Raw genomic sequence first — 15,831 nt, forward strand, 5'->3', positions numbered from 1 at the left:
GCTCTATGGCAGGAAATAATCCACTGTACCACCCCGTGACTTCCCCGGGGCACCCTGTGGTAAGAGTGGGTCCACACCACCTTTGGCAGCTAAACAGGCAGCTGAGGCTGACCTAGCTCACCTTTGGAGACCCGTCTCCGCTTGGCTTTCAGCAGAGGGTCCTCTGGCAGCTCTTCTATAGTGGTCTCAGTGTGGGTACTGTCACCTGAGACTTTGCGTTTTCTGTCCAGCTGTAGGGTGGGGTTGCTTGGTATATCTGCAGCTGTCTGCTCTGTGGGTGGCTCGCTTATGGGCTGCCTGTCCACAAAGTACTTCTCCACAGGCAGGTCTTTGTCCTCCGGGGATTCAAAGGGATCATGTTTGTTTCCAGCACTATAGTCACCTGAGGGAAGAGGGGGGACAGTAACAAAGAAATGAAGGTTCAAAGGTCACCATGAGAAGGCAGGATTTGGGGAGCAGGCAGGTCCTCCATGCCCGAGGTAATCTGCCACCAATAGGCCTTTCTGTGGAGACTGGGGGCCTCACACACTGGAAGCATAAACCTGTCAGAAACAGAACACCCCACAGGAAGGGCAGCTGCAGACAATCAGCTAGTAACAGCAGACAGTGGGGCATGTATCACTCATGACTTTCTCTTTCTACTTTTTTAGAGTTGGGGCACAAACGAATCAAGGAGATGAGGCATCGACACTCTCTCTTTATAAAGCGCACGATGAAAAGAACTTCCCTCCTGCTACAGCCCAGCTGGTCGCTTTCAATGGTGCTCAGGTCCCCTCCAGGGCCCTTTCCCACAGAGAATGGGTGACCTCAAAGCAAGATCCAACCAAGCCAGGGCTGACCCTCCCCGGCAACACTGACTGAGGTCATTATTTTGAAATAAAAGGAAGGCAGCTGTAATAAAGAGACCAAATATCCCGTAAATGTCATGTACAGAAGGGGTAACACTGATGCTCACGTGGGCACTGGGGGAGTAGATGAAGGGAGAGGGAAGGCAAAGAGTGTTGGGAGGCAGGGAAGGTGGGAGAGCAAGGGCACTGGTCAGACAAGTGTTGCATGCAGAGTCAGGGACAATGTCAGAGAATTCAACCTGATCAAGTCCCACCGTCCTCTTTCTCTCAGTCAGAAGAGCTGCGTTATCACTACAACCAAGGAGCTGCTCCCATTTCCGGCCCAGATGAAAATCCCTCAACGACGCGGCACCTCAGTGACACCAGGTACACCCACAAGGATATAGTCACCCCACTGGCACTCCTTGGTGCCTTCCTTCCCATGCAAGCATCTAAGGGCGTTCCAAAGACAACACACTAACCCTTTCACTATCAGATGTCTTTGCTACACCAGGCCAGCACTTGCTACACTGCTCACTCCAACAGTGCCTGTGTCATTTCTGCTCCTCCTGCTCAACATGGCATCAACTTGGGGGCCTTTCCTTAAATCACCTCAGCCCAACATCTCTCCCTACTTTTGCTCTAGCCTAAGGAACAGCTCATCGACTGCTTTGCAGCTCCCATTTTTTCCTAACACAGAAATAATTCCAAAACCATCATGGTGACATTCAGGTGTTCCTTCAAAATGACCCTACATGTCACCAGGGGAAGGAGTTTAGTACTTTGGTAACACTGAGCCGAGTAAGCCACCCATGTCCATTTCCCAATGAAATCATTAGCATAGTCTACATATGCTGATCCCTTTCCCCAGTCCACTTCAAATATCACCTCCATTCTGACCAGCCCTGCTGGTTCCCCGGTCCCCCTTCTCTTGGGGGCATTCCCAAAGCTCAGTAACAGTTCATTGTGAAGATAAGTGTCACCCTGGCCTTGGCTATGCTGTGCTCTTAATGGTGGAAGGAGCCCAATCAATTCCTCTTCAAGGGCACCCCGTAGGTGGGACAGAGGGGCCACGTGTACCCTTGCAAAAGATTGGTGGAGTTGCCCCAAGCATGTCGGTCTTCCGTCATGGCTGCATTCCAACACAAAGCTGGCAGCAGCCGGAGGAAACCCGCAGCTAGCCCAAATCTCTGGCCCGTGAAGAGAACTGCTGCGACTCTCACTCTGGCTGCTCTGTGACCCTCTTAACCGTTCTGGCAGTAACAGCACCACTTTACAACTTGGCCCCCTTCAGCTGTAAAGTGGGAATATTACTGCAAGCCGCCTCCCGGGGTGGGCTTCATAAACAGGCCCAGCCGGCAAACGGAGGCAAAGGGAAAGTTGGGAGAAATAATAGCTTTAACAAAAGGACACCAAGACTCTGAAACCAGCTGGAATTATAGGCCCCATATGTATGAAATTTAAGGATGTGAGCCCTCTTAGTTACACCATTTGACTTTTCTGATCCATTCAACCATCCCAGAAAGCCCCATGGGAGGGCTTTCTTAAGAACCACCACGTGCAACTTTAAAATTAATTTGAAAGTGCACTCTCCCACCCCGCTTTTTAGGTAGGAAAGATGGTTCAAACCAGGTGTTTGAAAGCAGAGGTGACTGGGTGATGACACATGCCTTCCAGGGTCACATCAGACAACAGCTTGGCATGTGTGGGGCCCCTCACGGAATGGGGCTATTTCTGCCCTGTCACCTTTGTCCACACCTGAGATGGTCCCTAATCAAATTAAACATCATTTCCACATTTCACGCTTTATCTCCAGGTCTCCTAGTCACCGAGTCTGTAACAGTCCTGACCCTGTCTAAACAGGCATCTTTCTCAGGGAGCCAGTTTTCCCCTCAAGTCTTCACTCTCACGGCAAACTTCCCGCCTAACAGGGAAATTAATTGTATCTTCCTCCACCCGACCTTCTGCCACAGGGCCAGCCCTGCCCACTGTAAAACACCACCTAGAAGACTAGTGATAACTTATTTCAGAGGCAGTGACTGGAGACGTTGTCTCCCTGCTCCTCGCTGAAAGAGAGCACCCCTATAAGCCGAGGCCTTCCAGTCTCCTCCGGGCTTCCCATGTGGTAAAGCTGCTGGGGTGCAGAGGGTGCCCCTTCACCTTCCAGGACAAGGAGCTAGCCACACAAACACCTGCCTTTCCTACTGAGCCAAGGATGGCACTTGCAGGCAGTCCACTCCTGCTTTGTCTCAGGGGTCCTGCAGTGAGACGTCTGTAGTTCCTCATCCTGAACTATATGATCAGGAAGCCACCATTAGTAAAGTCAGCTTAACTGACATCACCCACCTACTTACCACCCACATAGTATAGTTGCTTTCTTCCCCATTTAGTACAAGGATCTTTCCCTACTAGGTGCATATAGTCTTCCCTAAACCCCGAGCCTCTCAGAGCAAAGATTCCAATTCCCCGCAGTGCCTCCAAGACCTTACTTATGCCAATAACAATCCTGAAGAACACCCACCCTGACTGCCCAAGATACACATGGCCACCAGCTATGGGGCAGAGATTCCAGGTCGCATTCCTGCATACCAGATTTAGATCTCTTCAATGAGGATATCCCAACCACAACCCACAGGATTGTCCTTGAGGGCAAAGGAGATGGAGATAGATATACAGCATTCTAACTATCCTCCATCACCACTACTTTAGGCCCTTCTCAAAGTGGGAAGCCATGTGCCCTTGGTCACTTGATGTAAGCAGATGTGACTGTGGTAATGTTGTTCGTGGTTTAACACTTGATCCCTGCAGTCTGGTCGTATGACTCAGCACATACATCCCATAATTTATCATTGGTATGCCATAGCATTACTCCACAGAAGCATCGCCATGGCAACATTCACAACTCACTGTGGCAACAAAGCACCTTCACCGCTGGTGAGCCATGCCCAGGGAACCCTACACGAGGTAGGAGGGTTACCCATGATTGAAAGTCCCTCCTATACAGGTAACTACAGTATTTCCAGCAAAGGCTAACTTTGATAGAACTTACACCCTCTACAAAAGAGACATGGGAAATCTCTGTTCTGAACTCTAAAGCAGCTTACAAAACACACAGGTGCTCAACCAGAAGAGAAGTTTCCTGAGCTAAGAAGTTTTGTGAAGCCGTTTCACTCAGGCTTCTTCCAGTTCCTGCCTAGGCGTTGCCACTGAGCAGGTGCTGGGTCTGCCCCACCCAAATAGTCAGTAAGAGAGATGGTCACTCAACACTGGATAAGATATGAACCGAACCCATGTCTTCTGTCCCTTTCAATCCGCAGAATGCCACTGATGGTTCCTATTTATCAACATCCAAGCTTGAGGAGTATCTTGACTCAATTGTTGAACTTCTAAAAGAAAAACTTCACTCAGCCACCCCACCATCACAAAGAGTTAGTGAAAATCCTGGCCATTGTGTTTTCGGGTTCAAGTTAATTCACCTTTCTTTTTTTTTTTTCTCACTTTTCCAATTAAGTTTATTTTTAGTTCTTTTACAATATTTTATTTCATGAAACATATATATTTTTTTAATTTTATTTAGTTATTTTTCAAGTACAGTTTTCTATTTCTCCCATCCCCACCCCCCCCCCCCCCCCGGTCTCCCCACCTCCCTCCCATTTCCTCCCCCCCCCAGTCCTAAACCCTGTGTCCTTCATACTTGTTCCTCCAAATCCCTCCCATTTTTTTCCCCTGAAATTCCCTCCCCTCTCCCCTCTGGTCACTGTCCCCTTGTTCTCTATTTCAGTGTCTTCGTTTTTATTTTGCTTGCTTGTTTGTTTTGTTGTTTAGCTTCCTGTTAAAGGTGAGATCATATGGTATTTGTCTTTCAACACCTTTCTTAAGTGAGCCTCTCCTAACAAAATGCAGCCACCATATTTGAGGCTCTGGAAGGGGTCCTGTACCCACTTTGTGACCCCTGCCCCTGGCTCCCATATGCTCAGAGCTTGGCTCTTGGCCACACTGACAGTTATTAGAAGAGAACTGGAGAAGGGAACCAATATGGAGCAGTGCCCAAGCCCACGCACACTCAGGACACACAAGGGTCAAAAGGATAAGAAGGCCCATTAATCTGTAGCTGAATGATCCCAGACTCTTCTGTTCCCTATATGAGATGTGGCAGGAACGGTAACAGGTCCTCTAGATTACTACTCTTGACCAATCACAAGCCATAAGTCCCCCCAAAACTGGGGATGGGGACTCACACCCCCCTTCATTGCCCCAATCTTTAAAACTGAACCTTTCACCAACCCCTGAACCCTTTTCCTGCCCTCAGTGGTCATTTATGACTCACTGGGACATGTCCTGGGTTCTCCAGGAATAGAGCCCACTGTTCTGAGCTTGGAGAAGTTTAGGAAAGGCCTTTCTGAATCATCCAGGGCTTGGGCCCTACTCCCCAATGGCCACACCGAATTCTCATTTCTAGGTTCAACAGAAAAGATGAGGGAAGACACAAACTTCTCTGGCAGGAAGGCTGAGGTTAGGCCACTGAGATGTGAAGGACATGGGCCACCCTGGGTCTGGCCATGTTACTGGAAAACCAGAGAAAGGGAAAGAAGATTTGAGGCTGGTAACTTCCCGTTTCCTGTCTCTAGTCTCCCTTACCATCCACCCAAAACAGAGACAATTCTCCCTCACAAGAAGTTTCCCCTCCTCAGAGGAGCACCTACCCATGAACGAACCTTTCCCACTTCTACCAAGTCTTCCCAAGACACTTGCCCAAAAGCTGGCATTCTGAGACACCTCAGATGGGGAGAGCTGCATGCCTGGTGTGGGCATCAGCCAGAAAAGCTTTCTTTGCTGCTTTACTCAAGAGCGGCCCGGACCTTCCATTTTCCCATACCAATCCCATGAGGTGAAAAAATAAGGACACCTTTACTTTAGGTACATCAAGAGTTCCTGCCACTGAGGTAAGGCCACCTATGACTAGCAACAGAGACTCACTTCTTTTGGACTAATGTGGAACAAATTGGTACTGGTACGGTCTAACCAGAACCCTGGCCACAGGCTACTATCTGACCCCAAGGATGAACTGGGGGATGTGGAAGAGATTGCACTCCAGGCAGTGAGAAGCATGCTCTCCTGACCACAAATTCTCCCAAACTCCATCAGGCACCGATAAATGAACTAAGTGTGCATGGAATGGCAAATCTATGACATCCAATGGCACAGAGCTCACAACCACACCCATGATCCTGGACTGTCCTGTTTCAGGAGGATTTTGTACCCACTCTCTTCAGTGTTCACCCAAACGCCCTAATTCACCATCACCAACAAAGTTTCTGAGGGCTGACGTGGGCTTCATGTCTCAAGCATGCACATTTAAGAAATGAGAAAGACCTCTCCATGTGCTGCCAACACACCAGGCAAGGAAGTCTAGTGAGGAAATCCCAAAGTCTACCATAGTAGCGGACCAGCTGTTGGAACTGAAGAATAACTTGAGGAAAGCACAAGCTTTTTCTCCACATTTTGTCTCCAAAATACAATACTCCTTCTGTCCAGTGGGAATAACCTCTTCATTTACACAGTGCCCTTCAATTGTATTGACTCCCCATGATGACAAACAAACCTGCCACAGAAAATAATTATGCTCATTTTTATGGAGCCTTCATCATCCTTCAATCCATTTCAACAAAACCTTTGCCTTTGGAAGGAGAGTACAAGTACACCAGACTGTCATTGTGGCAGGTGGGAACCAACTCTACCTGGAAGTGTCATTCCACTGCTACCAAAACAAAAAACAAAAACAAAAACAGAACACCCATATCTGGCCCTGATCAGTTGGGTGACACCCCGAAAAGTGGAGGTGACTGGTTCGATTTCGGGTCAGAGCACGTGCCTAGGTTTCAGGCTTAGTCCCCTGTTGCGGTGCCTAAGAGAGGCAACTAATCAATGTTTCTCTATTGCATTAATGTTTCTTTCCTCTCTTTCTCCCTCCATTCTAAAATATAAACGAACACATAAAAATTATAAATAAAACATATCTGTACCTGGTACAAAAAAAGAACATAGATGTGCTAAACTTACCCTCGAAGTCTCCTGCTGCCATTCCTCTAACTACAGTAACAGTGCTTCTCTGAAAAGGGGGATATGTCCCAGGAAATAATCTTTCCTAAGTGCCTCAATTCCTTGATGCCACAATGTTCAAAATGACAATAAGCCCTTCCTTCCACGCATGGCAGGTATGGCCTATCTCTCCAAGCAGTTGCCAAGTGGACATCAGGCCATAGTAAGTGAATTGTTTCCTCTCACCTCCCTCAGGTCTGGTAATAGCTGCCCTGTTTTCACCAACATGGTACTACACGCAAGCCTCTAGGGTTTACTCACATCTCTCACTGTCATTCTGGTCGGCAATGGCCTCCTCCAGGGCGACCGACTTTGGCTTTTTGTCCTGACTTCCTTTCAAGGTTTCCCACTCGGCAGGGCTGAATTTGCACACCTCGGAGTCTTTGGTTGCTGGATGGCCACCTTCTCTCTCTTTCATCTCCAACTCTGAGAAGCGCATCATTGCACGCTAGAAAGAGAACGAAGATGGGAAAAAAAAAACACAACACCTTACCATAAAAGCTATTTCACTTGCCTTATCTTAAAGGAAAGTATTTTCAAAGAAAAGTTTGCCCAAAACCAACCACAATTTATGATACAACTGAGATATTTTACAATTTAACAGATAAAAATTTAAGAGTATCTATATGTAAGCAGTCACACATTCTTAATTCATAAAAGTCATATGTACAGATATATATGCGGTGTGTATGTATAGCCATACATACACTATTGCATAGAGACAGACATTCTCTTTTGAAGGTAAACAAAACAAAAACACAACGCAAAGAAAACAAAACAAAAACACAACAGAAAAGAAAACAAAGTGCACAATGAATAAAGACGACCATGGCCCACAAACTTCCCTTTGTATATTTGGAAATGAAATTTAACTCAAAAGGTTTATGTAAGATTCTAGTAATAAAAATTTGAAGAACTGACCTCACAGTAAGCAGCGGGTAGACATAAAATACTGTCCTCTTGTAATCCTTCCATCTATGTAATTAAAATGGGCACTCAATGGATCATTTAGATAACTTCATCCATTTTTATAAGCATAAACTAAATCTTTTTTCTTAACATTGCAAAACAATTTGGCTTTATTTTTTAATTAAAAGTAAAATATCTTAAGGAAATTCCTATACAACATCTATCATTCACTAGCAATTTAAATACATACTCTATCCCTTTAAGCGAGCTTTTATTTTTTGGTGAAAAAAACCCTGCACGAATCCCACAGACATGCGGCTGCTACACACCTCCACCAAGTATCATGTAAGGCATCCTAAGCGGCACTTCTAGGTATATTTGCTAACATACAGTAATGGCAGAGAAATTAAAGCAATTGATAGGTAAACGTCATGCAGTCTTTAGGTAGCCTTCACAATCATTAAAACTTCCTTTATTAGCATTTGAATGGAGTTCTCTTAAAATCTACAGAATAACTTAAAATAACCAGACACACAAACCTCCTAAGTGCTACCACTCATGTCCCCTTACTGGCAACATTTCATACATTTAAATTACCATAAGCTTCATTAACCAAATCTGTCCAGTGTCCTGACCTACCATAATCCCTCAGTCCTCTTTACACATTAAAAAAAAAACCTGACAACTAGTACATTACTGAAATTCAGGTGTGGGGCTCACCTGCAATGCCCGCTGCTCCCGGCTGAGCTGACTGGAATCTGCGTACAGTTCGGTAGTGACACACTTGAATCTGTCACCCACATAACCAGCAGAGTTGGCGATTCTCTTTGCCAGCTTAGATGGCTTCGGTTTCAGCACTTTGCCATCATTTGATTCTGCCTCATCAGCTCCATCTTTGGTATAGGTGGGGGTGACATCCACACTTGGTGGGGCACCGCTCACACAAAATGGTTTGGGATCCTCTTGGGTTTTACCAAAAGTTACAGCAGGGCCATCATTCCCTAGTGTTGGCTCCAGGAATGGAGTGGAGACCTGCATTCCCAGGTTCTCCTTGTTGGTTCCTGCTGGAACATTCTCCTTGCTTAAACTAAAGACTGACTGGCCCGGAGCCTGTTTGAAATTATAGGCTTCGTGGAAGTCACTGATGCGCCCCAACTCCTCTCTCAGGGCAATGAAATCACGGTGTGGCTGCAGGGCCTGGTCAGTCAGGGCCTTGCTGGGCTCAGTGGTCTGGCCAACACTCTCGGCTGCGAAACCGGGTTTTGGCATGTTTGTGTCAATTTTAGCATCTGACTCCTCCCGGAGAAGGTCTACATAGACAAGCTTGTCGCTTTTGGTGACAGTTTTCCCTTGATTCCAGCTCGGGCTGGGCTTTAGATTCTTGTCAGTGGGAACATCTGGATGTAACTTGGTGTTGCTAGCTTCCAACATCTCGGGAAAGCGGTTCCGGAGGGTTGAATCCTCATAGCGGGTTCTCTCGTGGGACCTGGACCTCTTCTCTGGCTTCTCCTCTTTTGTGATCTCTATGGGTGCGTGAGGTATCAACATGGGATGCACCATGCCCAATCCCAGCGCATCTTGGTAGGTCACAAACTCTGGTCGGCCAGTAGGCAGACCATAGGGCAGTCCAGGTTTGGGGGCCAGGTGCCCAGGAAAGAGACTGCCGTTGGGCAACAGAACTGGATGAGGGTAGACAGGCCCCTTGCCATGTAAGGAGAGGGGACTTATAGCAATGCCCTCAGGTGCTGGGTAAGGGAGGTAACTCCTGGGGTAGGGAATTGGTGGGGACCTGAACGCGTCACTTGGAGAGAGAAATATTGAGCTTGGCGGGAGGCCATTCTCGCTTGCTTTGAAGCTCGGTTCTGGGTTGCTGGCTTTGGCGTTCTTGCTGCTGGTGCCACCGCTGTGCTTGGCAGGCGTGGTCGGAGGCTGGCCCACATGCTGAATGACGGATGGTGTGGTGTCCACAGAGCTCCTGCTAGTCTTGCTGCCATCTGCACTGGCATTTGGGGCTGGTGACGCAGAGGCCGGACGGCCTGCGCTGGACACTGCCCCTGAAACATTAGTGACCACAGCATCTGTGCCACCCATGCGAGGACATGAAGAACTCCGCTGCTGTGGTATTGCCCAGTCCAAAGCCTTGTTTTTCAGCGGCATGCCCTTGCTATTGTTCTCTTCATTGGGACTTGGCCCGGGTACCACCCAGGACGAGGGAGCTGTGCTAATGATTTCAGATCTATAGATAGCACAGCCGTTTCCTGGAGGAGATAAGGTTTCTTTTGGAATGTCACTTCCAGAGAGCACTAAACCACTTCCAGCTCTGCTGTGAACCAGGACCGTGGGAGCCATCTTCTTCATGTGCTCAGCTTTGGAAGCATCTACATCCACCACTTTAGAAGACAAGTCCAGTGGCTTATCAGTGACGTCTTTGGTAATCGTCTGCTTCTCCAAGAGAGGAGGTGAGCCGCCATCTTTCCTGTCCTGAGCTACTGTTTTCCGAGTGTGCCCAGGAACTGACTGGGCACTTTCGGCCCCTTCTGGAGTCTTAGGGTACTTGCTGTTGGAGAGCCTGGCCACGGGGAACTCACTGCTGACTGTCATGTATGGCTTCGACAGGGTGACGGAAGGCGAGGTGGAGATCCTGGCATAATGCTTGTGGAAATCAGAGTAGGTGTCTGCAGTGGGCTGGGAGGGAAGGTGGACTCGAGGTGAAGGCCGAGGCGAGGGGGGCAAGAGGAGAGCTGCATCCCCTGGCAGGCCACTAGTGACCGGTTTGGCAGAGGGCACTCTAGGCTGTTTACTGTTCTGGATGTGGGGATAGGTGTGGGAATCTACAGGGTTCCCAGGACTGACGCCCATCTTCCAGGGCAAGCTTTTGTCTGCGCAGTGGACCAGAGGTGAGATGGCTGGGGAGGCGGAAGGCGTTGAGAGCCTCATGGGTGAAGCCAGGGATGAGGGGATGTGGGGACTGACGTAGTGAGGTGGCGGCAAGTACAGAAAGCGCTCTCCATTGGTGCAGACTGGAGAATACAGTGGCTGGGCCAGGCTGTAGGACTGCTGAGGTAGCAAGGCCTTGTACATGTTCAGAGAATACTTATTTGGCGACTCAAGGAAAGGGTAGATGGCTGGTGTGGCACCCTCCATGTAAGGATTGACCCAGGGCAGCCGCAGGTAACTAGCACCATTGATGTTGAGAGGGCTCTGTTTGTCGCTGGCAGGCCTGTCCAAGCCCAATGTTTCTGCTGTGGGTACAGCACTTTTTTGTATTCCAGGTGGTGTTTTGTATATAGCACTGAAGCCGTTTGGGGGCTTTCCAGGGACAGTGGAGGCCTCCACTGTTTCAGGTGTATTCGGTTTGAACTGTACCTCTGGGTTTCTTTCGGAAGAAAACCCAAGACCACCTAGAGTGCTCGTGGCGGTCTCTCGACCTTTCTCTGAGCCCAGTCCACACAAACTAGAATAGACGATGTTGCCTGGGACACGCAGCCCTTCCCGAATCAGGCCAGTGCGGTCCATGCTCAATGCTGTCAGGCCATCAATCCGATGGGCCGCAGTTGCGTCCACCTTTGCAGAAGAACATGGATGTTACTTGGGACATTCCTTCAAAGCAGCCTGGCCCACCCTTAAGAGAAACTACAAACTAGCTCAATAATGACATCAGCCTCAACAACTGAGCAGAAAGGGTCAAGAAGGAAAGGATTCACAGGGTCTCTGGTTTCCTCCCCACTCCCTCAAAACCCTTTGCTGCCAGTTCAGCAAGTACCCTGAAAGCCCAGAAAATGTCGATCCCTTTAGACTGGATACCCATACATTATTCAGTCATCTATTAACTCTGGAAAATTGACCTCAGAAAAAAACTTTGTAGCAACTGAAACACACCAACTCCACTACTCTCTGTACCATTCTCACAGTGTGCAGAACGTGCACTAACCCTTCCTGGTCCTGTTGGACTAGGTTTTTCCTGCATGTTAACGTAACAAGAAAAAAATCTTCAGTGGGACAGGAGGAATGGAGGACTTTAGCTATCTCATTTCTAAATCAATAAAGAGGCTACGGGTCAAACTGCGGTTGCATATTTTGACTCCTTCTCCCTGGTGTCTGAAGAAGGTTCTGTGTTACATATATTACTGGAAAGGTAAGCCCGAAGGATCTACTTGGAGGCTGGAAATGTACCCAACTGGGAGTGCCGATGTGGCATGAAGCTTAGAAAAGAAAAGGCAGCACATATCCCACCCTTCACTAAAGGATGTGCACAAGGACCTGAGGTGGGAAGAGCTTAGGTGAGGGCCTTGTCCTGCAGCAGACAGAAGATTTCTACTCAGCCCTGTCCTGAAACATCCTGCTCCTCGACTCCCCCAAAAGCCCTTAATAGTATGCAAATTAATGTACGATTGATTACAGATCACTGAGATTCAGATAGCACATCAACAGAAGCCATTAATCTCTTACCACGTTGTGGTTCAGGGGATTTTCCTCCCTTAGTTCCAGTCTGGCCTTTGAAGCATCACCGTCATTTACAGGAATTTTCCTATTTAAAAGGACACACCAACTTCATGAAAGCATTCCTCACTTAATCCATCTTTCACAGATCACCCCCAGAAAAAAACCAGTTTCTAATAACTCCACTTTTTTCAATTGCCCTTAAAAAAAATCCCTCCCCAATGGCCCATAATGAAAGTTGTCCCCAAATGGTGACTTAACTGGACTTGGAAAAACAAAGGCAGGCCAACAGGGATGTGAAATCACAAATATGACCCCAAGGTGGGTAAGCCAGAAATCAAGCATGACCATTCCTCCAGCACAAGCCAAATAGTCCAATCTAGGCTTTGCTATCCTAGATGACCCTTAGAAGCTCTACCCGAGGACAGATGTTAAGTAATACAATGGCCAAAGACCAAAGCAGGAGACAAAAGGCTGGAGTGTACTGGTTGGTCATATCAACCACTTCTGTGTTACCCACAAAGTCATGCTTTCAAAACTTTCCCCCAAAGTTAGGTCCAATGTCCTCTGAAACATGTTTCCATTGCAGTAACAAAGCTGTATTTGACTGCCTTTATCAAAATGATGAGGGATACACACTAATATACAAATGTCAGCCGCTCCAGGCTCCAGAGGAAGCCACACATCTGTGCCAGGCTGCTGCAGCTGCCCTGGGACTTGTTATCAGAGAGCATCGATAAAGAAAGCGCCTGGTGCCAACTTCCAAATCCCCAGGATAAAATCACTGACAAGCAGCAGAGGAAAGCTTCATCATTACCCCGAAACCCAGCTTCAATCATCTACTTCTTAGATGCTTCTATCCCACACCCCCAAAATTACTGATCAGGAAGCGTAACAGAGTTGTCAGGTGACTGAAACCATGAGCCAATGGCCTTGTAGAATGTGTGGCAGAGGACGCCTGGAAAACCTTGGCTCAAATGAAGTAAAGGGTGGCTATCTCCCCAGTTATTACTGAGCAAACTATTTGTTTTAAAAGCACATCGAATGCCGATCCACCTGGGCCCGCACTCCTGACATTTAGAGTTAAAGCAGCATATAGACTGGGATTAATTCTCTTTCATAAATATGAAATAATAAATTAAGGACGAAAGTGCATTGAAAGGCCGCTTTAGGGGCTAATCTTTTAAAGGGCGGCAATGCTTCGCTGAGCTGGGTTGCCGCCTGTTAAAACTGTAAATCAAGGGCTGCCAGAAAGGCAGATCTTTTTCCCCACCCCCTTTGGGCCCACTCTAGCTGTGAGAAAATGGGGGGTGGGGCCTCAGCTCTGCTCAGGGCCAGGAAGAAGAGACCTGCATGCCCCCCCCCCACCGCCTCTGCCAGACAGGCACACTCACCTGTCTTCGTTGATCCCACACATGCGGACCCTTTCACTGTTCATCCAGCTGTGAACGTTCCCATACAGGGGGGTTGCTGAAAGCATGTCGTCTTCTTGGATGGCAGCTTTTCTTCAAGCGTCTAGTCTGTTTAAAACAAAACAAAACAAAATCCCAGGAGGTTGACTAAAGAAGAGCCAAACAGGAAAAGAGAGAAGACCTCTTTCTAGGCAATCCATACAGAACGCAATTTCTCCACAATGCATACAGAACGCAGGTTCAGGTAGGCAGACTGTGCGTGTTCCACAGATGGCCAGGGGGGTAGGCACACACCTGACCCAAAGGCCCAGGAGGGGAAAGGGTTAAACCGCTGCCCCCACATCATTCAAAGTATAGCCACCCCATGCTCACTGACCAGTCAGTCTCCTTTCCTCATTCCCAGCTTTTGGAGAACACATTTGAAAGGAACAGTGCTGGATGCCAGGAAGCCCTGCACTGATTCTTTGTGAGGCTGAAAGGATCAGGGCAGGGGGAAGACACAACAGTCGGGTGTGGCCCACACCACTAGGAGTTTCTAGGGCTGTGGTGTGCACAACTTACAGCCTGGGGGTTAAAAAGAGTTGGTGGGCCCCACTCCATTCCAACCTAGATTAGATTAAGTACCAAACCCCGGTGCTATGGCCTGGGTGCTGCAGAGGGAGGCAGCTGAGTAATTCAATGATGCCTGCTTGCTGTGGGACAAGAAATCATTAGCGAGCACAGGAGCCTTAGCAGCCCAGGCTGCTGAGCTGCAAGCCACTGGCACACTGGGAGCAGCCAAAAGCCACCCATTTTCCACCTCCCGGTAGGGGGAGGCTGCCAGACAGGAGGGGACAGCACCACTCCCCACCCCCACTTCCTTACCTCCTCTGCCCACCACCCCCACCCAAGGCACATTCTAGTTTGCTGCCTGAGTGAAGGGTCAGGACAAGCTGCATTTTATTAACAGGATTATCACGGCGCGTGATTTATCCTCGTGCAGGATTTTAATTGCTCTTTGGAGGTTGAGCCGTTTCTTTTGACTGCGCTTCAGCCCATATCCTGCTGTTAAATGCTGGGTTAATAAGTAGGGGAGCCTTTAATGCCTGGGACCGATGGCCCTGGGCAATTCCCTGATCACAATCACATCGCCAGCTCCCTTGTCCAGACTGGCCACGGCATCTTTGCAGGGAGACCCAGACCCAAAACTGCCAAGTGTGGAATCATTGTGGAATCATTGGCGTGCAGATTATCAGGGGAACTTTTCTTTCTCCTCCTCCCTCACATACCCACCCACACAGTTTCCGAAAGCCCAAATGTTCCCTAAGTCGACACATTTCCTTTGTTAGCAGGAAAAATATGCAAATGATCGGCTTTTACACTTTAGCACATGGAGCAGGAGTCTGCAAGGTCGGTTGCTTGGGTTGGAGGCACCAGGTAAGGGATCTTAAACCTGAGAGTCCAGAGTCACAGAGGGTGGGGGACAGGGGAGTACCTGGGAAACCTGAATCCAATATCTAGGCTGTTCTTGGTCATTTCTTTGTCCTAACTAGGCCTTTTGTCCACCAGCATCCCCCATCAGCCCCTAGATGTAGTACACCGGCTGTTAAGCAAGAGCCAAGAGCACAGACGCACCGCACACAGTCAGAGCTCAACAATGAGGCTAGAAAGAAGGAAAGAGGCAGGCATCTGCAGTGTGGCAGGCCTGGTGGGATCTGAAGGAGCTATTTCTCTAGGAAGCATCTTTCAGACTGGGATGTTCCCGATGCTTGAGCCACACCAACCCCCAAAAAGATGCCTCGGTGTTGAGGAAGGTTCTGTGGAGGCTTGTGGGCTTTTTGTCCATCTTTCAAATCCACAAATCAGGTTGGGGGGAAGGCCACCAGTTGTGCTGGAATGACCACAAGGCACATCCAAGGGAGTCTCCTCTCTCTAACCTCCACCACTCCTAACAAAGGAAGACATCCTGAGTGGCCTAATATAGAAAGTGTAGCAACATTCTTTGGTTCAAGTGTCCTGGTCATTGGCTGTGGCAATGGGACTGTATCATGCTACCCCCCCAATGGGTACCAAAATGAAATGCAGAAATTACATAAGGAGCAAAAGGGTCACTGCATCCAACCCCAAAGAAAAGAATGAGGGAAGAAAGCGTGTGCCTACAAAAC

General features: G+C 48.3%; 1 protein-coding gene across 11 annotated transcripts in view; it reads right to left on the reverse strand.

The window, feature by feature from the left end:
- Nucleotides 1-15,831, reverse strand: part of BCOR (BCL6 corepressor) — a 112,438-nt gene that overhangs the window by 11,333 nt on the left and 85,274 nt on the right. For 9 of the 11 annotated variants that reach the window (XM_037165208.2, XM_037165216.2, XM_037165226.2 and 6 more), the window contains exons 2-7: nucleotides 13,670-13,795; nucleotides 12,285-12,363; nucleotides 8,556-11,399; nucleotides 7,848-7,901; nucleotides 7,188-7,374; nucleotides 122-382 (exon numbers count right to left, since the gene is read on the reverse strand). In XM_037165208.2, coding sequence (XP_037021103.2) covers nucleotides 122-382; nucleotides 7,188-7,374; nucleotides 7,848-7,901; nucleotides 8,556-11,399; nucleotides 12,285-12,363; nucleotides 13,670-13,755 — 3,511 coding nt within the window. In that variant the 5' untranslated portion in view covers nucleotides 13,756-13,795. The remainder of the gene's footprint in view (nucleotides 1-121; nucleotides 383-7,187; nucleotides 7,375-7,847; nucleotides 7,902-8,555; nucleotides 11,400-12,284; nucleotides 12,364-13,669; nucleotides 13,796-15,831) is intronic. The other 2 variants (XM_037165251.2, XM_037165234.2) reach the window with 1 other exon arrangement.

Source organism: Artibeus jamaicensis, unplaced genomic scaffold (assembly GCF_021234435.1).
Source record: "Artibeus jamaicensis isolate MK-2021 breed Jamaican fruit bat unplaced genomic scaffold, CSHL_Jam_final contig_60, whole genome shotgun sequence".
NCBI lineage: Eukaryota > Metazoa > Chordata > Mammalia > Chiroptera > Phyllostomidae > Artibeus > Artibeus jamaicensis.